Source organism: Artemia franciscana, chromosome 15 (genome assembly GCF_032884065.1).
Source record: "Artemia franciscana chromosome 15, ASM3288406v1, whole genome shotgun sequence".
In the NCBI taxonomy this organism is placed as follows: domain Eukaryota; kingdom Metazoa; phylum Arthropoda; class Branchiopoda; order Anostraca; family Artemiidae; genus Artemia; species Artemia franciscana.
In genome coordinates this window covers 8,362,133-8,384,496 of record NC_088877.1, presented here as the reverse complement: position 1 = coordinate 8,384,496, position 22,364 = coordinate 8,362,133, and the positions used below count along the sequence as shown (strand labels likewise).

The 22,364-nt window shown below is 33.5% G+C and overlaps 1 protein-coding gene across 1 annotated transcript in view; it reads left to right on the top strand.

Annotated features, from left to right (window-relative positions):
• Positions 1-22,364, top strand: part of LOC136036005 (choline O-acetyltransferase-like) — a 181,730-nt gene that overhangs the window by 126,621 nt on the left and 32,745 nt on the right. Inside the window, exons 6-9 of the mRNA XM_065717922.1 lie at positions 2,145-2,313; positions 11,969-12,135; positions 16,247-16,476; positions 20,833-20,955. Coding sequence (XP_065573994.1) covers positions 2,145-2,313; positions 11,969-12,135; positions 16,247-16,476; positions 20,833-20,955 — 689 coding nt within the window. The remainder of the gene's footprint in view (positions 1-2,144; positions 2,314-11,968; positions 12,136-16,246; positions 16,477-20,832; positions 20,956-22,364) is intronic.

The window sequence follows — 22,364 nt, the reverse complement described above, 5'->3', positions numbered from 1 at the left end:
AAGTCTGACCACTCTTAGAGGGACTGTTTTTCTTATATAATATCATGAATGTTTTAAATGACATCCGAGTATTGTGAGACAAATCCCTGAAAAAAAGATCAAAGGGATCGTATGATGATTGAAAGAAAAAAAAATTCATTAGGTACATGATCGTAATATTTTGGTCACCTATATTTATAGCCCTGATTCCATTATGCATCAAATGTGACGGGACGCAAATGAATCAGCCAATTGACGAACCAGTTTTCTTGCGCTTTATTGGAAAAAAACTTAACTTGGTGTTTTCGTTGGTTGATAAGCTTTTTTATCCTCGATTTGCACACAGTACCTTTTGCTGATAACCAATTTTTTGGCGCAATTTTTACGGTTTTGGACAATTTTCAATAACATTTGAAGAAAATTTTTTATCCTAATGGGTTGAATTTTCCAACGCATGGGAGAGACCGTGCTCAGATATCAAATTAATATCTAACTGTTAAAAATGGAAAACAATTAAAAGATGATATGATATCAGTGTGATATTCCATGGAGGAACTCCAGGGGGACTCCATAGTGATTCAAGGTCAGGGTGATACTATGATATTTAATCAAGGTTGAGATAGCAAAAACAGAAACTAGCAAAACAAAATTGAATAACTAAAGCTTTGGAAGTGGTTTCGATGGAAATTGGATTACCAGATAAGCATTTATTTGCTTCTTGCTTCGACACAATTCTTCATCATCCTGCCACTGATTTATATGTTTGTAATTTTTTTTTATAACCGCCATATACCTAAAGAACATATGGTCTTTTTCCACAGCAAACAGTGCTGCTACCTATGCATGAAAAATAGTAAAAACTGATCAAAATAGATACCTCTGAGAGTAGTAAAATAATCTATTGTCCCTTAGATTGTCAATATTTTATTAAAATCAGTTTTTTTTCGTTTTTTTTTATATTTCACATTACTTATTGTTGGTATTTTGTATTGAAGATAACTAAGTTATAAATATTGACAAGGAGCTGGTAAAAACTGTGTAATCAGGGCAAAATAAAGGTGGAACAGACACACAGTATGTTATATCTCCTTCAAAGGATAATTTCTTTATAAAATTTGATTCTTTTTTTATTATTTCACATTTTTAAAAAGCATAGTTACACAAATTTTAGAATAAATTATAACAGGGTAAACAGTATTTTTTTTCGCAAACTTTCGTGACTTGATATTTGAGGTGATTCCTTTAAAATGTATTAATCCAACATTTCTACTTTGTCCAAAATATTTTTAAAAGTTAGCCCGAGGAGGGATTACCCACCCTATTTGGGAACTTTCCACAGAGTCCTTTGAAATACTCCTTCAACATGACCCTGATAGTAGTTTAGGTAACATTGCTTTTCTTTCCTTTTAATATAGTATTATTATATAAGATGGTACATAAGTGAAGATATAAAAAATAGGATTACTAAGGCACAGGGGGGTTTTACTGTTTAATGAATTTCAGAAGAATAGAAAACAAGAATCTGACCAAGATTAGACTATTGAAGGCTATAGTCATGACATAGGTCAAGCATGACTCAGAAACATGAGTTGTTCACAATTTTGAGGAAGATTTGCTATATTTTAACGAAGGATTTTTTAAGCCTTGTCTTAAGAATTCATTTGACTGACGGTTAAGTTCTAAGGGAACGATGGATCGGTCCAACTTTCCAAAGCTATAATAAAAGCTTGGTTTAGATGGCTATACAACGTCTTACAGATGAAAAATGGAATATTGAGAAACGTTGAGTTTTTTGGCCATCCGTCCACCCGTTCGTATGGCCATCCGGGTCAAACGAAAAGCAGATTGTCTCCAAATGAAAAAGGAAGAGGTCACAAGAAAAGATTTAAAGTAATTCGGAACTACACTCGAGAGGGCAAAGGGTTAAGCTTTTTAATAGATTCGGGGGAAGGAGGAGTGTGCGCTGAGGATAAGGGAATATTCTCCCTAAGATTATTCAAAAAGACCACTCCCACCACTGCTTAACGTGCATAAAAACTTGTATAAGGAATTACCTAACAATGGACTCTTGTCCCAACAACATCTGGGAAAGCGATTTTTAAGATTATAGCGTACTTTAACGGAAAAACAATGGCTTTAAAAATTAAACTTAACTTTACTTTTAGTTTTTTGTCGTGCAATATATGACCGAAAAGTCTACCCTATCATTTGAGGACTTATATATCGAGCTAGCCCAAATTTACAAAAGCTCCCAACAACAACAAGAAAAGGTGGGTCTTCTTACAGCAGCCGAGAGACGACACTCAGCTACCCTTTTTGAAAATCTAATGAAAGGTAAGATTTTTTGAATATTTAACAAACAATTAGCAAAGCCTTTTGATGGCTGATCCGAACAGATACCAGTAATTAATAAACCTAAAAGCTGATAATATATCTTTATTAAAGTAAAATACTCATTTTTTAATAAATGAGTTACCGGTTCGTTGCAACGTGGTAATTAATTAATAGAAAGTCTCTGTGCAAATAGTGCCAAAAAACCATCTGCAAATTGCTGATAAAATCTGCAAATAATATCCACAAATTCTACTTGAAAATTGCCCTCAGATATGGCTTTTCAAAGTATTTTAAAGGAAGACCCAACTAGTATCCTAATTTTCATAGAACCATGCATTGAAAAAACAAAAACAAAATAGTGGATAAAATCAAATGAACTAAATATTGTTCATAATTGCTTTGAAAGTAATGGGTGAACTTTAATTGATAGCATATTTTGAGATAATATGGCTGTTTATACTAAAAATAATTCTTTAATTTTTAATATAATTCGGAAAAAATGTTTAGTGATAGATTATTCATAGTTGACTATTTACTAGAAAATATTCCTTTATTTGCTACTAGACAAAAATGTGCCAAATGACACAATATTTTATTTTTTGGGGGGGACTTCAAACACATTTATGTCTTCTCTATGTATTTTTCTTCTGTTTAGCTTAAAAAATAAACTGAATTTTAAGAATCAACTATTAAAAGGAACAATTAACATGTGAAGTTCAGAGTGGAGATCAAAAAGGTCAGTAAGGTCCAAAGAGCCTGTGCAATTAGTGCAGAGTGGGGTTCGGAAGTCTCCAAACAATTTTGACCATGATTAAATTTCTGTTTGATAGGTAATGTGGCTGTCACAAAATATCTGATGCACTATTCAAAGAAAGTTTTAAACACTGCCAATGACTATATAGTCATTGAAAAAGAGTTAATTGAAAAATTTCATGATTAATGAAAATCTTTGCCTTCTAAGACAGTAACCACCAAATTTTTATTTGGCCAGTATTTTGGGCATGTTTCCAACAGCGAAAAAAAATCAGCAATTTATTGAAAACAACAAATAATTAAAACTTAGGAATAAAAAAAGAGATATTAAAAAGTATTTATACTTTTTGTCTGTATTTCAAGCAATCAATCATTTCAATATTTTAATATTCAGACCATGGATTTCCATGCAATTAACACTAAACAATTATTAAACTTGTAAAAATTTGGCTTCTCTTGGCCTTTCCTGAGCTTGGAAGATTCGTAAAACTAAAAAAGGTTTTGAATCTAAATTCTAAAATCGTAAAAGCTATGATGCATCTTCAGATATTTTTCTTAGCTTCGAAATGACTTTTTCCCGCAGTTCGAAAAAGATTGAAACCTTAGAACTGTAGAAGCTTATAATTCATTTGGCATTTGCCTTCCCGAAAAAGTAGGTCATTGAACACAAAAGTCAATTCTAAGGAAACAGATGAAAACTTTTGAAATCTAGATCCTCCCGTATCCTGTTGAAGAAAATAAACACCATGTCGATTGTGCTAAACTTACTTTCATAGACCTTACCCTAGACTTTAGCTCCACTAGTGCCTCCAGACGCACAAACGGGGTATATGAGCAGATAGTCTCTAATTTTTCTTCAAGTGAGCCACCGCATAGATGTCCTCCCACTCAGGGTTGAAACTCGTCTGAAAAGCTCTTCTGTGACCCTCATACATCCTATGAAACGTGTTATTTGACCTTTCTCTGTACCCGTCGCTTTTTGGTCCCCAGTTGAGGAATATTTTTGAATGTATATACTGGCCTGCGGAAGATATGTCCTAGGTACTGCCATGTTCATCGTTCATACCTTAGGTGACGTCTGATAGTCCTGTGCGGGTATGAGTCTCGCCATTGGAGACATTTGCATGACAAGGTTATAAAGGCACTCTACATGTAAAATCAGTTGTCTAAAATTATGAGTAGATCGACGTTTATCTTTCTTCGAGTGAGCCGCTGCATAGATATCCTCCCACTCAGAGATGAATCTCGAATCTTGTCATTGCTGATATTTGCATGACAAGGTTATAAAGACACTCTACATGTAAAATCAGTTGTCTAAAATTATTCCTAATTAAAGATTGCTCCGTGCTATTTGGATATGTCTATATCTGTGAGAATATATTTTGTTCGACTTTCTTTTATAGCAATTGTTTTAACTTTTAAGTAAAACGTTCTGTCGATATAAAACTATAGCATAAAGCTGTAAGACTATTAAATATTCGCAAAAATACGACTGTCGAACAAATATCATGAAAAGAGAAATCACCAATGCAACAGCACAAACACATAAAAAAAAAGAAAAAAAAAGAGAGACAGAAGGAGAAAAGGAAGACTGTTTTCCTAAATTAGTGATTAATATAGACCAGCACTTGAATGAGGCCTTAACCAACCGTAGATAATAATTCAGGAATGTATCCTGTTTTAAAATCTTTCGCTTAAATTAAATTTTCATGATGTCTGGAAATGAAATTAATTTGATATGAAAATGAAATAAAAGTAAAAAATGAATAAATGAAATAAATTTGATTTTTGGAAATGAAAATAAATAAATTTATGATGTTTGAAATGAAATACATGAAAAATCCTCAACTGGTGCTCATTTCACGAGTTTCGTTTTCCTAAGAATTCTGGTTGCAAATATAATATGTTCAAATTTTGGTCAAAACTGTAGAAAAAATGCTGGTTGGGATGCAAATAATGTCTTTTGGTTTAGTTCAACAATCCCCGAAATTTCACCTCAGTACTTTAGTATTTTCGGACACACAGGATCAAAAATTTCCCCATTTCTCTCTGATGAAAGCAGCAAGTAAAAGATTGACAAATAGTATAATTAGCACTCCCACCCCAAGGGCTGTGGGGGGCATGACATCCCTGGAGACATGATGGTTAAGCCTTTTGATCATTTAGAGTGAAATAGCTTTTCAAAATTTTATTCAGTGTTAAGGGGCCATCTGAAAAGGCAAGATGGGAGCTGATTGCCCTCCGATCTCTTTCCAACATCCCCGTCAACATGCCTTGAAGGTATCAACTTAAACCGTTAGTTGTTTCTTATATATTTGTTTTCACCCTTTTGACAACCATCATGCGTATAGTGTGTTTTGACTTTGACACCCACTTTAACATTTTCTAAAAGTTTTACTTTAATACTATTAGCACTTTTGGAGACTCGAGGTCAAAACATGCCCCCCCCCCTTCCCAATGACCAACCTTATTGACGAACAATGGACAACTTTCTAAGCTTTCAATAGTTGCCTTGAAGTCTGTGGGGTGTTATATCATCCCCGCAGACTTTTGATCTTTGGACTATTTTGAACAGGGTGACTATTTCAAAATTACGGTCAGATGTCTTTAGAAGAAGGGCAGCTAATAAAGGCATGAGAAAGGAAGTGTTTGCCCTCCGACTGCTTTTCAACATTCCCTGAAAATTTAAACTTAATACCCTCAGCTGATTTTAAGATATTGCAGATGCAAATAGTGTCTTTTGATTTAATTTAACATATCCCTCAATAGTCCCCGAAATATAACATTAACACCTTAGCCTTTTAAAAATTATCCAGAGTCAAACATTTCCCATTTTCCTAATGATACATCTTGCTTTTCAAAAAAGACCTGATAAGTCTGAGCCCTACTACTACGATTTCTACTGCTACTACCGTGACTAATCCAGCCACAAGTACTTCTAACACGACTGCTCATATCTTTACTCCATCTGTTACACATATACTTCAAACATTGAATTTATTTCTTATTAAACATTTTGTTATTCTAGTGGTTTAAAATTTATGAATGATGCTGAGCCTTCACATAGCTCCTATAGGCTTTATGTTGCTTAGCCATTATGCATTATTTTGCTTAGCCATTATGTAAACAACAAAATACGAGAATCTAAATGAATAAGAGGTGTAAATGTATTTATATATAATGAACAAAAACAGCAATTAAATTTAATTAGTGTTTATTTATCATGTGCATAGCATTATGCTGCAGTCTTTTATAGCCCTTTCATGATGCTACCCCCTTTTCTTTTGTTTAATTCTCAGAATGAAATTTAAAGTGACAGAATTCAAATCGTATGTGCTATCTTATAGGTATGTAGGATATTTGATTTCTGATGATGAAATCATAAATCTAATACATAGCAGATAAAGCCCTGCAACTGGATTTGTCTCAAAGGCGTAAAAGAAGTTTTACGAACGAAAAGCTTTAAAAAACCAATAGAGCAGATAAACATTATAAACTAATATTTTGTATTTAAGCTTACCTTTTCAAGTTTGTGGTACCCTGGGAACCTCCTCACGCCCAGGAAAAATACTTGGTATGTTGTTTTAGGAGAGGACCGAACAATTTCAGAGGAAAGGGGTAAAATTTAGAAAACAGTATTAAAAGAAGGTAAAGTTATAAGAAAATAAAATAACTGTACGGAAATTCGTAATAATATAGAGATTTTGGAGAATACTGCATAGACTGAGTACTCCTCCATATCTCCTGCTTATATATCTATAACCACTTTGGACTTTCTTTTGTTACTCTTATCTTAAATTTGAGTTGTAGACAGCCTAAGATACCCTTAGCCTACCAATATTGAAGTATTAAAAATGAATCCGGGTAAAAATTACGCCAAAACCTTAAAAAAGCAAGGAGGCTGATTATATCATGTCCATAATGCAGATTCTTACAAAACGAATTAAGTCCCTTCGTAACTCAGATTACTACTCAGGGGCGCCAAACATGAAATTGTAAGGAATATTCATTTAAAAACAGAATATTATCTATTTACTTAAACAGAATTTACAAAAAAACGTTTGCTTTCAAAATCTAGACTTGTGGGAATTGCCTCTTCATCTTGATTGACACACCCTCTTCGAAAAACCAATTGATTTGGAGAATTAAGAAGTGATGTCACAAGAAAAGATAGATGGCGGTGGGGTACTCAAAGAAATACTTCCTAATTCTGAAAATCTTTTGAAATCCTCCGTGTTCGATTTTATAAAAAAATATATATTTGACTTCTGTTAAAGAATAAGAGGTTGAAAATAAAAAACAAATTTTTTTTAGTTTTTGTTTTATCTTAATCCTAATTCGTCAATTTATTTGTCAAATAGATTACCTTTTGTAGGCTGTATGCATATTATCGCTTTTACTCAATGCTAAATTTGATGATTCGAAATCACATGTTTCCTGAACTGAAATTTTCGAGACATTTATATTAACAAACAAAAAAGTAGTAAAATATACAAGTTTGATTATAGAAACACCTTGAATTAGGAAAAGTGTCGACACTCATGGCAATTTAAACCAATATAAAAAACTAAGTTTTTTTCTTTCCTATTAAAGATTGCGACCGACGATTTTTACCAAAAATATGTCTTTTCCTAAATCAAATAAGTTAATAATAGCTGTTGTTGGCAAACTTTCTTGAAGAAAAAGCATTTTAAGACCGTTGGCATATTATTTTGTTTAGTATATTAGTAATTTTGCAAAAAAAATTACTGCAGACTGCTTGTGTTTTAAAATTTAACATTTTCTGTGTAAAAAAAAAACTAAAAGACCTATTCATTATTAAATTAAATAAAAAAAACAAGTTTTTTCAACTGAAAGTAAGGAGTGACATCAAAACTTAAAACGCACAGAAATTACTTCGTATATGAAAGAGGCTGCTTCCTCATCAACGCCCCGCTCTTTACGCTAAAGTTTGACTCTTTCTCTCAATTCTTCTTTCTAAAACAGTAAAAAACTTTAGCGTAAAGAGCGGGGCGTTGATGAGGAAGCAGCCTCTTTCATATACGAAGTAATTTCTGTGCGTTTTAAGTTTTGATGTCACTCCTTATTTTCAGTTGAAAAAACTTGTTTTTTTTATTTAATTTCTGAACGTTTTTGAATCAATGCATGTTTTGATTTTGGCTCTCCGCAGAGGAATAATCAAAACGAAATTTGCATATTTTTTTTTTGGCTCAATGGCTTTCTCATAATTTTGATCGAATGATTTTGAGAAAAAAAGAGCGGGGGACGAAGCCTAGTTGCCCCCCGATTTTTTGGTTAATTAAAAAGGCAACTAGAACTTTTAATTTTTTACGAATCTTTTTATTGGTAAAAGATTTACGTAACTTATAAATTAGCTTACGTAAAGAACTTTTGTATTCTCATGTTTTTATTACATATATGAGGGGATTCGCCCCATCGTCAGTACCTCGCTCTTTACACTAAAGCTTAAATTTTATCCCAATTCATTAAGAATGACCCCCTGAATCACAAAAGCCGTAGAATAAGTAGTTGAAATTACCGAAAATACTTTAGCGTAAAGAGCGAGGTATTAGAAGGAGGTGAGCCCCTCATATGGGTAATAATTTCTGTTTGTTTTAAGTTTTATTGCTGTTCCTTACTTCCAGCTGAAAAAGCTTTTTCACTTTTATTTTTTAATTGTTTTTTTTTTAAATAATGCTAGTAAATCCTGCTCTCCCTTCATGGAAATTTTCTTCTCCCATTACAAATTCTCGAAGGAAAGTTCCCCCAGCATATCGCCCTCTTCTCAACCCCTCCCCCAAACCAAAAAAATACTCCTGAAAACGCCTGTATACTTCCCAATAACCATTACTATATGTAAGCACAGGTCAAAGTTTGTAACTTGTTGCCCCTCCCACGGGGACCCTGGGGGAGTAAGTCGTCCCCAAAGACATAGTTATAAGGTTTTTCGACTACGCTGAATAAAATGGCTATCTCAGAATTTTGATTTGTTGACATTGGGAAAATAATTAGCGTGGGAGGGGGCCTAGGTGCCCTCCAATTTTTTCGGTCACTTAATAAGGGCACTAGAACTTTTCATTTCCGTTAGAATGAGCCCTCTTGCAACATTCTAGGACAACTGGGTCGATACGATCACCCCTGGGGAAAAAACAAAAAAAAAACAAAAAAACAAAAAAACAAAAAAACAAATAAACACGCATCCGTGATCTGCCTTCTGGCAAAAAATGCAAAATTCCACATTTTTGTAGATAGGAGCTCGAAACTTCTACAGTAGGGTTCTCTGATACGCTGAATCTGATGGTGTGATTTTCGTTAAGATTCTATGACTTTTAGGGGGCGTTTCCCCCTATTTTCTAAAATAACGCAAATTTTCTCAGGCTCGTAACTTTTGATGGGTAAGACTAAACTTGATGAAACTTATATATTTAAAACCAGCATTAAAATGCGATTCTTTTGATGTAGCTATTGGTATCAAAATTCCATTTTTTAGAGTTTTGGTTACTATTGAGCCGGGTCGCTCCTTACTACAGTTCGTTACCACGAACTGTTTGACACAGATAAAGTATACTATTAAAGCAAATAGGCATATAAAATAAACTACGCTCGTATGAAATCGACTATTTTAGTGCTTTATAGTTCTGTTTTATAGATTAGCAGTTTGTAAGATGTCTTTGAGTTTTACAATTTCGTTTTACATTTTACCTATTCCTGAATTGAATTTTTAATACTTTTCCATATGTTTTCTTATGTCTAAGGTTCAATTTTTAAAACTTCTAAGCAAAACAAAAATTTCTACGAACTTTTGACAACAATTTTTGACAACACTTTTTTTTGTTCAAATTTATTTCTTATGCCGCTTTAAAAAAAAAGGCGCTAACAGTTATTAGCAATAACTGAGATACTGAAAATAAGCCTTCATTGTTTCTTTAGGTTTCTAAAGAAACCTATTTGCTTTGGTCAAGATTTATGCTTTGCTTTGGTCAAGATTTGCTTCGGTCAACGATTTGCTTTGGTCAAGGTTTGGTCACGATTTGCTTTGGTCAAGGTTTATTTCTCTATGCAGTCATAAGAAATAGTTGTTACCAGTTCTTTTTTAGCAGTAATTAAGACGCTTAAAATCTGCCTTTACTAGATTGTGGTTTAATTGCTAGTAAACTGTGACTGACTAGAGAAAGCCTGGAAAAACCTGAAAAGTTTGAGTCCTGGCTTGTCGGCTTTAGGATAATCATTTAGGCCTGGCTTCAGTTTAGACTAGATTCAGGTTTATAAGTTGAAAATATGATTATGGTTTTGTCTTGCATTGTCTGAAGCATAACGTTTGATTGCCTAAAGCTAGAATAATAAAAAAAAATGGTTTGCAGATGAAATTTGGAACAGAATAAGGCGAAAACTTAAAAAGTAATATTAATTATTTTTGGAAAGCTAAATTAAATATATCATCGTATCTATTTAATTATTAACAAGTTAGCTGGCTGGATAGCTGGATTAGTTTAGTGAGTGATTTCCAATCGATTTTCTTGGAGCAGTAAATCTCACATAGCCTGATTACATTGGCAAAAAGAGCCAAATAGGCTCTCTCAGTCATTAGTATGGCATTAATAACTTAGCAAAATAATTAAAGTAATTAGCTGTAATAAAATAATTGCGTAATCAGTAATGTACTTATTTTTAATGTACTTTATTCTGAATAACTTATTTAATACGGTACTAAGGTGTGAGCGTAATTAGTACCTTATTAATGTAAATAGTTATAGCCTTAATAACTCTAGTTAATATACTCGGTTTAAATTTGTGTTATTACTTATATTATTACCTATAACTGCTATTTGAGTATTCTCAATACATTTTTGGAAAGTTTATTTGTAAATGCAAGTGTCAAAACCTATTCAAAACCTTTTTAAAGGTAACATCAGTTTTGCAACCTTCCTTGGGTATTGCTTTCCTTATCTTTTGTCGTTTAATTAAATTTTTCGTTTCATATATAATTTTCATATATATAATTTTCATATATAATTCATATATAATTTTTCGTTTCGTTTCATATACAATAAATATTTGCATCATAATAAAAGTACAACGCTGACTAGCTTAAATCAGTTAAAAAGAATAGAGTTAGTAAATTATCCATATTATCCTTATTTTATTTTAGTTTATCAATATTTTTAATTAGTTCTTTGGTTTCTTGCTTTTTTCGTCCATCCCTCATAAACTAATACAAAAACTACTCACCATAACAAGGTGCGTAATTTCGTCAGAATAATGGAGAAAGGGAGGGGAAGTTGGAGCTGATTTTCCCAAGTCCAAGTGACTAAGTAAAATATGACTAAGTGACTAAGTGATAAAGTAAAAAGTGAAAAATGAGCTATATTGTACCATAAAGGCAAAGGCATACTTCCGTTGCACGTAATTTAGGTTTTATGGGTGTACATAGTGTATATAATTTAATTTTTTATTAATGAAGAATTGTTCTTCGTCTTCTTTCTTTACTCTGGCCTTTTGTTGTTTTGATGGTGGGCCAAAATGAACAATCAATCTGTTTACCTATTGCGTAAGCCTGTCTTAATTTTCACCGGATTTTTGATGACGCTAAAATTTGGCTAGGGTGTGGGGGTAGTTGTACCCCTGCCCTATATCAAATTACGCTCCAGATCATAACACAACCGTGACAACAAGTAAAAAAAAAATTGTAATTTGCTATAGGGCAGGGGTACAACTACCCCCACAACCTAGCCGAATTTTAGCGTCATCAAAAATCCTGAAAATTAAGATAGGCTTACGCAATAGGTAGACAGATTGGTTGTTCTGTAATTACTGTAATTACATGTTTTACCATGTTGTAGTCCAGATTTCAACAATTTTTTTTGTTTAAATGAGAAATTAATGAAACTGTGTATTTTTCTAGATAAGCAGAATAATGATAATGTATGCACCATAAGAAGTGCAGCATTTATTATCTGTTTGGATGATAATCCTGGAACAGATTCTGAAAGTGGAAGGATGGCGCAGATGATTCATGGTGGAGGAGTATCAAAGAACTCGACAAACAGATGGTTCAATAAGACAATGCAGGTACTCACCATTATACTTTTGTTCATTTTTGTTACTGTTTATGTTGCCGTTACTGTTTATGCTGAGCATAATTTATGTGTTGATATGGCGCCAGTTTTAGTAGTTATCAATGCCATTATTGTAATTGATCATAGCTTTCTCTCTTTACGAAAAATTGAGTAAAGAAAAAACGGGTTTAATTTCTATAAAGCAGTGAACAAAAACAAAATATATAAACTACACTTTAACTAAAAATACTCCGAATATTTCTGAGTTCCCATTTTTGTTATTGTTTATGTTGCCTTTACTGTTTATTTGTAGCAAGATTAATTTGTTGATACGGCACCAGTTCTTGCAGTTATCAATACCTTTATTGTAATTGATCATAGGTTGCTCTTCTTTTATTTGCTTTCTCATTTGTGTTATTGTTTATGTTGCCTTTACTGTTTATTTGTAGCAAGATTAATTTGTTGATACGGCACCAGTTCTTGCAGTTATCAATACCTTTATTGTAATTGATCATAGGTTGCTCTTCTTTTATTTGCTTTCTCATTTGTGTTATTGTTTATGTTGCCTTTACTGTTTATTTGTAGCAAGATTAATTTGTTGATACGGCACCAGTTCTTGCAGTTATCAATACCTTTATTGTAATTGATCATAGGTTGCTCTTCTTTTATTTGCTTTCTCATTTGTGTTATTGTTTATGTTGCCTTTACTGTTTATTTGTAGCAAGATTAATTTGTTGATACGGCACCAGTTCTTGCAGTTATCAATACCTTTATTGTAATTGATCATAGGTTGCTCTTCTTTTATTTGCTTTCTCATTTGTGTTATTGTTTATGTTGCCTTTACTGTTTATTTGTAGCAAGATTAATTTGTTGATACGGCACCAGTTCTTGCAGTTATCAATACCTTTATTGTAATTGATCATAGGTTGCTCTTCTTTTATTTGCTTTCTCATTTGTGTTATTGTTTATGTTGCCTTTACTGTTTATTTGTAGCAAGATTAATTTGTTGATACGGCACCAGTTCTTGCAGTTATCAATACCTTTATTGTAATTGATCATAGGTTGCTCTTCTTTTATTTGCTTTCTCATTTGTGTTATTGTTTATGTTGTCTTTACTGTTTATTTGTAGCAAGATTAATTTGTTGATACGGCACCAGTTCTTGCAGTTATCAATACCTTTATTGTAATTGATCATAGGTTGCTCTTCTTTTATTTGCTTTCTCATTTGTGTTATTGTTTATGTTGCCTTTACTGTTTATTTGTAGCAAGATTAATTTGTTGATACGGCACCAGTTCTTGCAGTTATCAATACCTTTATTGTAATTGATCATAGGTTGCTCTTCTTTTATTTGCTTTCTCATTTGTGCTATTGTTTATGTTGCCTTTACTGTTTATTTGTAGCAAGATTAATTTGTTGATACGGCACCAGTTCTTGCAGTTATCAATACCGTTATTGTAATTGATCATAGGTTGCTCTTCTTTTATTTGCTTTCTCATTTGTGTTATTGTTTTTGTTGCTGTTACTGTTTATTTTGAGCTTAACTAATGTGCTGATATGGTATCAGTTTTAGAAGTTATCAATGTCAGCTTTCTCTTTTTGTATGTACTTTCCCATTTTATTATTGTTTATTAAGCCGTTACTGTTTATTTATAGCTTGATTAATGTGTTGATAATGTGCACCAGTTCTTGCAGTTATCAATGTCGGTATAGTAATTGATTGTACGTTTTTCTTTTTTCATGTGTTTTTTTTATTTTTGTTGTTGTTTATGTAGCCGTTGCTGCGTTTTTAGAGCATAATTAATGTGTTGATATGGCACCAGTTTTAGCAGTTATCGATGTCAGTATTGTAATTGATCATAGCTTTCTCTTTTTCTTTATGTGCCTCGTAGCAGCTGAGACTTTTGAAATTCAAAATAAATAGTTAATGATTAAAAGTTCGAGGTTCTTTGTTACAAAATGTGAAATGCATTTGCTGAATACAAAAAAAAACATATATTTTGGGATTCAGAGCTATTTTACCAATGCTGTCACGTAAAGATACTTCACTAGTTAAAACAAATATGTTATTAAAATGTACAAAATAAAGTTTCAAAATTGAGATGGCAAGTCCTAATGAAAAATTGAAAAGAAAGCAATTGGGCCCGATATGCCGCAAGCACGATGTCCAGTTGAGATAAGATAAAAACTTGATCCGAGACTACACAAATTTCAGTGGACTACCGTACAAAAAAAGAAACAAGTCTTGGAAATTACCAATGCCATGAATATAACCATGGGCAGTTTCTCCCTCTATTCTGTGCATCACAGCATCCCTTATTTTTCAGAATTTCTTGAACCTTCACTTTAGCTGCATTTACATATTGGTCCAACAAGAAACAAATAAATCTGGCTATGTACTTATTACGACGTGGAATTCCAACTAGATCTACATGTAAACGACACGCTTAAGTGCAGAAATTAAATTTAATTACAAAAGAAAAATACTGATTGGTAGATTTCTAGACGCCATTCCGTATAATTTAAAACTAGATGTTTAGCTCTAATTAATAACCCATCCCGTCGACTGTTCTTAAAGCCTAGTAGAATTTCATCAAATCAACTAAAAAAAAAAAGAAAATCAAATTGTTTTTTCAAAGAAAAGCGAAGAGTGATAATAAAACCAAAATTGGCAAGTCAGTGATATGGATCTGTAATTGTCTAAATTACTTTTAGATCGTATATTGTGCAAAGAGACTATCACAGATGTCAATCAAGACTCGGGTATTATTTTGTTTCTCATAAGTCTGTTACTATTCGATGGTACAGATCAATGACAACTTTAGATTCTGCTTAGAGCAATTCTGCATGTATACCGTCTATTCCGGCTGCTCTGTTGGATTGGAGGGATTTCAGAGTGGCTTCTACCTCTGACCTTAAGGGTAGTGGGGGTATTTCAAACGCAGTTGGCTGCCAATGCATCCGTTGCCCCGGATGCAGTAACTTTTCCGTCAATTTCCCCAAGCGTGGTGGCTTTTTCAAAGGTTTCCCTGGATGTGGTAGCCTTAGCTAGTGATCTCATTTTTACCTCGTTCAGCCATTGATCTTGGAGTCACTTGCTCCCTTCCTGCCTCAACCATCCAGAAAAATTCTAACCCAATTTCCCAAGTCGTCGCAAGGACTTTGCAGAGGCTCTATTTGGGTACCGGGCTGCATATAATGTCGTTCAGGTTACCTTCTTAGGGATTTCGTGGAAACATTTTTGTGAATAATGGGGAATTTATATAATTTACTTAATTAGGGGCAGTAGGTCCTAGGGTGGTGAGGTTTTGTCCAACACAAAGGCCTAAATGTCAAACTTTTTGATTATTTTGAACAAAATGGATATTTCAATATTTTGTTTGGATACCAAGGAGGGTTATTGGGATGCCCAGGGACAAAAAAGGCATGGAAGGAGGGGATGTTATCCTACAATCGATTTGGCACTTAAAAAGGACACCTTTTAAAAATAACAGATTTGATTTCTGATTGAGTGAGCTCCCTTCAAATTTGTTTTCCTACGTCTTAGATGTGAAGTGGCCGGAGAAAATCAGTAAACAATACAAAGTAGACAAATGGTTCCTTACTTTGGATAGGCAGGTGAGCCACCTCCGTCAAAATTAGCTCATGAGCTTAGCCCCTGGAAGAGATAAAATGCTTTCCTAGCGCCGAGTAATTTTTTTATTACCTTTTAGCAATTGTTTTGCTAGTTCTCTTTTATTTGTAAAATTAAAAAGATCAGAATTTGTTTTATGCTGGGTCTGCAACGTGTTAACCGTATACAAGTTTTGCTGCTAGATGAAAAAAAATCGGCAGCTCGTTAAAAAAAAGTTGGGTTGGTTGATATATACTGTGCTACTGATTGGCGGTCATAAGCCAACGTTAAAAGTAAAATATAAGATTCTTTATTTCCTACCGCATTTAACTTCTTTTGGTCCTCTTTTTATTTCCAGAAAAAAAAACACTCAAATTTTACAAGTTTTACATAAACTTTTGGTATTTTGTTCGGATATTCAGATTTAAGATAGAAATCGAAAATAACTTCTAAAATTATTAAAGATGTGGTCAGTATGTAATTATTACTTTGTACTTTTTTACTATTTTCTAGTTTATATTCTCGGAAAGTGGCTCGTGTGGACTGTGCTACGAACATTCCCCAGCGGAAGGTATTGTGGTTGTTCAAATGGTAGAAGACATTTTGAAAAACTGCGCCGAAAGAGAATCAGGCAAAATACATTTAGTAGAAAACAGAACAGCAAAAATTCCAAAGAAACTCATATGGAAGCTTGAAAAATGTCTCCAGCAAGAAATTGATAATATAGGAACTGAACTAGATCGGTAAGCATAGAATAAACATACCTAGATTGTATTTAAGAAGTAACTGCTGAATAAATTCTGCATATCCTCATTCAGGTATAGTGACAGAAATTGGGAAAATTCCTGAAGTCCCCCTTATTATTTCTCACCCTAAAAGCTCTCCCTCCTTACCCCGTTTTAGACATTCTCCTATAACAAGATGTAATATATAGTAAATATGTTTTAAACGGAGTATAATGTATTACTCTATCCCATTTCTACCCTCCCCCGCTTAGTACTCTCCTTGAACTTCTCCTGACAGAGAGGTTCTCACACACAATACTTTCAAAACTTGGTTCACTTGTCTCACTTCCATTGAACTTTTTCTCCTTGCGAGGGTTGCAGGGGCCAACTTTTAGCCCAATTGATCTACTCTTTTAGCAATGCTTAACAAACAGATACACATACAGCGAAAAGACACGTTTCACAGGAGTAAGATAAATAGTAGAAAATGAATGCCTTGTCACCTCACACCTACCCCTCTAACAAACTTCCTTATCCCATAATTGACCTTCTTCTGCCAGAAAGGGTCAGATGTGCTATAAACACATTAAACCATCGTGCTACATTATAAACCCGGCAAGATCAACTTCATCCTTTTGTGTTTCTTCTGTTAAAGATGATTGCATATGACCCTGACATAAGTTTGCACAACAAGCAAACAGGAAGACAGACAAATGAGGCTCGTTATGGTAAAGACAAAAATTGGTGACTCTGTATGTATACATAAATGAATAATTTATTATAATTCCCTTACTTTTGTCAGTTCATATATTAAAACAAATACCTTGAGAAATTAATCATTGTTAGAAGGTTACCTGACCTGCACAATGTTCATTTAATTAATCAAACTAATTAAATTGCAGTAATCAAATAAGAAAATATGTGTAAAAAAGACACAATCAAGAGAAAAATTCAGAAAAAGAAGAAAATCCAAAAAACAGGAAAAAATTTGTTCTATGATAATCACTGACGACCTGCTTTTATCACTGCTAAGGAGTAGTTTTGATTTAAACAAGGAAGTCCTAATACTGTTCAGAAAGCTATTCTAGAGGGTGACACAGGTATGATGAAAAATATGACAAGTCTTAACTTATTGTTTTCCTCGCATACCAGCTTATCTGCAGTCCAAGTGTTATTGCAAAAAAACAAGTCTGATGGAAGTAGAGAGCAAAGCTGAAGGATCGAACAATAGAAAGTCATGGCTTCACATAAACTCTTGAACACTGTCATTTCCCAAATGTTTGGAGATTATCGAGTTGTGATGTGACCCTATCTCAAATTCTCCGTATAGTAAGATGTCACTCATGAGAATTTGATGTCTTCCAGATTTACAAATACTTTCTTTGTTTTTCCTCTGAAACTTGTCTTGTAGCAACATCAGACCAGTGGGATATTTCTTTCACCTACAGCTTTCAAATATTGTGCTGAGAGTTGCTAGATACAAAGATTGAGCAGAGGGTGGTAGTATTCAGAAGTATGATCGAGTGCCTCACTTGTAGAATACAACTTTTCTTCGGAAACACATTCCCCAAAGGTTTGGATAAAGTAGTGAAGTTGTTGCACTGTTATGTCTAGATTTACATGGTCAATACGTTATCTGACGGCTCTGTCTTTTTTCTTGGCCATTTCACTGATATTTACCAAATGTAAATATCAGTGACTCTGTAAGCTTAGCCAGAGTCGACCCAGCTCTAAATGGGTACCTGAAGAAATCTGGAGAAGGTAAACAGGAAGGGTGTGCGAAAGTACAGGATGGCTGGCCCTCAACCCCCCATTGCACTTCCTGGCTGAAGGGCCAAGAAACGGAGATCAGCACCGCCGGTACGGACTGTAAAGTCTAATGCCGTATCCTTTACCTTTACCTACCTTTTTATTTACCGAATATTCTAGTTCACTAGTTTTTTCAATGATGTCAAGGGACTCAGGCCTGTCTAGTTTGCCTTTCAGCTTGTTTTTCAATGCTAGCGCAATTTTTCTAGATGGGCTTACAGATGGTATTGCATTGTCCTTCAAATGCACCCTGCATTTTCTTTTAATCTTCCCTATGCCTTTAAATGCTTCAACATTTTTGGTTTTTGAAGAATGCTCGATTTTCAGAATAAGCTTGAATAAGTTCAAATCTTTGTTGCCTTCAACATAATTAACGGTGTGACATTCCATTTGAACATACAAAATGCTTGCGGTTGCGTATCTCCATCTTTAAAGCTGAATGACACGCTGCAATTGCAAAAAAAGGTATGGCTGAGCCATAGCAAATGGTGAGACATTGAGTGGCTTGCGTTATTCTTGGCTATTCTGAAAGCTTACTAAGATAGTAAGATAGTATATATTTTTTTTTAACTCAATGCCTGTATCACCAGTAAATTTGATGTTCAGCTCACAAGAGACATACAGCTAAGGAAGTTGCCAAAGTTCTGTTCCAGTCGCATATAGAACTACATCAGTTTATTCCCGGTTTCAACTTCACTACCAAAGATAATTTATCTCTTGAGTGCCATCGTAAACAACACCACTCACTGCCATGCTTCTGCAGATTTTGGTGAAGTGCTTAATATTATTGCACATTGAGCATGTTCTTCCTTTAAAGTAGCATATATGTTGGGGAGAATAGGTACCAGCAGAAAATTAGCCCTCTGCTTCCTTATGAGGCAAATAATGTGTTCGACACAGCATCTACTTCTTCCCTGATTTATTACTATTCAAATGCTTAAAGTTATATTGGGTTGTCTCATTTTAGCAACATATTATGGCAGCTTGGGTAATGTAAAACTGTCACCAGCTCAAAAAAGTTTTTCACGATTTAAGATTTATCGCTCAATATGCTTTATTGATTTCCACCACATGACTCAGTATTTTCAATGTCTCTTCCATCATGCTTTAAAAATATATAAGGCTAAACAACACTTGTTTTTCATAGTAGCCACACCCTCTCTGAATATTTTAAAGAACACAGATAATTTTCTTTATCTGATTCTAATAGTTCAAAAATGATGAACATTTCTTACCCTTGACCCATATCATAAGGTTAGTGCATAGCAGATTCTCTGACTTTTCAACAAGGGGACATTCTTTCCTCAGTTCAGCTTGACTCTTGAAGTTGGTCTTTTCCTAAGTAAGATTGTTAGCTCTCCAGGTAATTGTTGGTTAACTTGCATCGGTGGCTTCTGATACCAAATAAAATTTGTTTATTTAATGGTTTTATTTGGACCCAAGCAACCCTAACAAAAAGAATAAATAGATATAATCAAGCAGCCTAAACCCCAACGCAGCAGTCATGACAAGCACAGGGGAATCAGTTAAGCAGCGCTGCACATGATTTTTTCTTTGTGAAAAATTCCATTCATTAATAAATGTGTTGCTTGAAATATAATTAATTTAGTGGACATTTTGGAATTTATTTTCAAACTTCAATGTTTTAGAGCTTTGATTACTATTTCAAAGATATGTTATTCACTGACCGTTCATGACCGTTCACTGCCGTAAAGAGTTTGAATATATTTGCTTTGTACAGTGATGGTTTCTAATTTCTTCTATTTTTTTAAGTATTTTTACCTATTAACCAGAATTGCACAAGAGGTAGGGAGTCCATATCCTTCTCCTTTGAATGTCGAAACTGTAAATAGTTTTTGTTTAATAGAGTTGGTGAGCACATTTTAGGCGTAAAAATAGGTAACAGGCCCAGTTATCTCAGATGGTAGAGTACTAGAGGCCAAATCTCTGAATTACGCCCAACTTTATGTACTTTTTGTAAAAAAAAAAAAAAAAAAAAAAAAAAAACCAAAAAAAAAAAAAAAAAAAAAAAACCAGTAAGACTACATATCTATTTAAAAGTTGAAGTAGTTGCAAAAAAATTATTAGAATTTATTTCGCGTGTAAATGAATAAACAATTAAATTAAATGTAGCTGGGGGAATACCTACGTCTTCATCTACACCCTTTTGGGAAAAATTTTGCGATTAAGCCTCTTTAAGTTTGCAGGTGGACAAGAATCCGATTAAAAACGAGTGGGAGATACTTCCCTTTAGCAAATGAGCTTTTCCAAAGGGGGGTAAACAAATTTTCTTCCCACCTTCTAATAACAGTTTTTAAGCTAGTCATAGCTTTCCTCGTAGTTTCTTATATTTTCACTATAATTAGCAATATTTTGGTCATTTCATACTCGTTCCTCCTTAAAACTTTGTTCCTAACAAATTTCTGTGTATGTGTCTACTATTTTATTAGTAATAGACTATTTATACCAAGTTTTAACTTGTTTGCAATAAAAAGGATTCAATGGGAAATTATGTGCTTTCTCCAATTACCTGTTTAATCAAGTTTTTGCTCTTTATTATTCTAGGGAGATGGAAAACCTGGATGTGCTAATACACACATATGATGGATATGGAAAAGAACTGGTGAAAAAAAACTCCATCAGTCCAGATGTATTTATCCAAGTCGTTTTGCAACTTACCTATTATAGGTTAGTTTTTACATATAATCCTCAGTCTCCTAAAGATTTTGGCCTCACTAAAGTCTCAAGCATCTGGTTTTCAAATACTATTTTGCCTCTAAGCCCCTGTGATAATAGTGACCACGTTAATAATGATGGTCTTGCAGTAAAATATGTTTTAAATTGAGATGAAGGTGGTCTGTTTGGGTAGGAAGTTGGCATGTGGCACAAATACATTTACAACCGAAGCTACAGATACGTTGGCAATCTGCTTTACATTTGATCTGCATTAACGTTTGGTTAGTTACTAGTGATTGCTGATCTTATTGATCGTTTTGCGACAGTCTGATCAGTAAGAAGGCAATGGTAGTGACAGCGGGGAGCGTGAAAATTTGTTCCAAGTCGTGTAAGAGGTATTGGAGTTGATAGTTGTGTAGACGGGGAAAATGATGGAAATGGTAGTGGTGATGATAAAGGTCCTAGGAGAGAAGTTGTAATGGAGGTGATGATGACCCTAGTGGTTAAGAAGGTGTCGAACATTTGAGATTTAATATTGCTAATTGTGGGAGAAATAAGCCTAAAAACCCTAGATGTGAGCGTGAAGATGGTAATAAAGGTTAAAGAACTGAGGGAGATTAATGAAGGTCGTATTTCTTATGAAGACAGTGATCAGTGGCTATATAACATGATTAATTCACCTTAGGTGCCCACTGGTAACCGGCTCACTGCGAAAATATTACTCAATGATTGCTTATAAAACCTATTCTTGGTTCAGTTAAATTCATTTTCAACAAAATTTCAGTTATTTAATTTTTGTATCATTATTTTCGTCATTTTGTTTTCTACGTCAAATGTAATTCTGCAACGCTTATGGTTGTAAGCAAAATGATACCTAGGCTCAAATTTTCGAAGAGACATAGTATAGTTTAAATATAAGATAATTTTTACCATAATGGTATTTCTTTTCCTTTTCTTATCCTCATAATAATTACATATATTTTGGTTATTATTAAGTAAAAGGACATGAGTCTCTTGCAAGCTAAAGAACCTATTGTCAAAGCAGAGTTCATAATTAAGCAGTATATAAATAATATAAGCAGTATAAATCTGTTTTCATTTTCTGTGTCTGGTAATGACACTTCTCGAAAATAATTTATGGGAAGAATAGTAAAGGAAGTACTCGTTACGATATATGACAAAAAAAAAAAAAAAAAAAAAAAATTAAAAGTGCGTTTAGATCTAAAGGTTCGACGTTGAAATTAAAGTTATAAGATATGTTATATGGGGAGGAGTTGAAGTTTTGAAATAAGCGTACTCAGGATTAAAAAAAAAATACATTTTAATCAATCTTTTTTTTTTGAAAATAATACAGTCGAACATTATGAGCTTTGGAAAGATGTGATTTATAAGGAATGCGGACCGATAGAATGTTTGGCTTT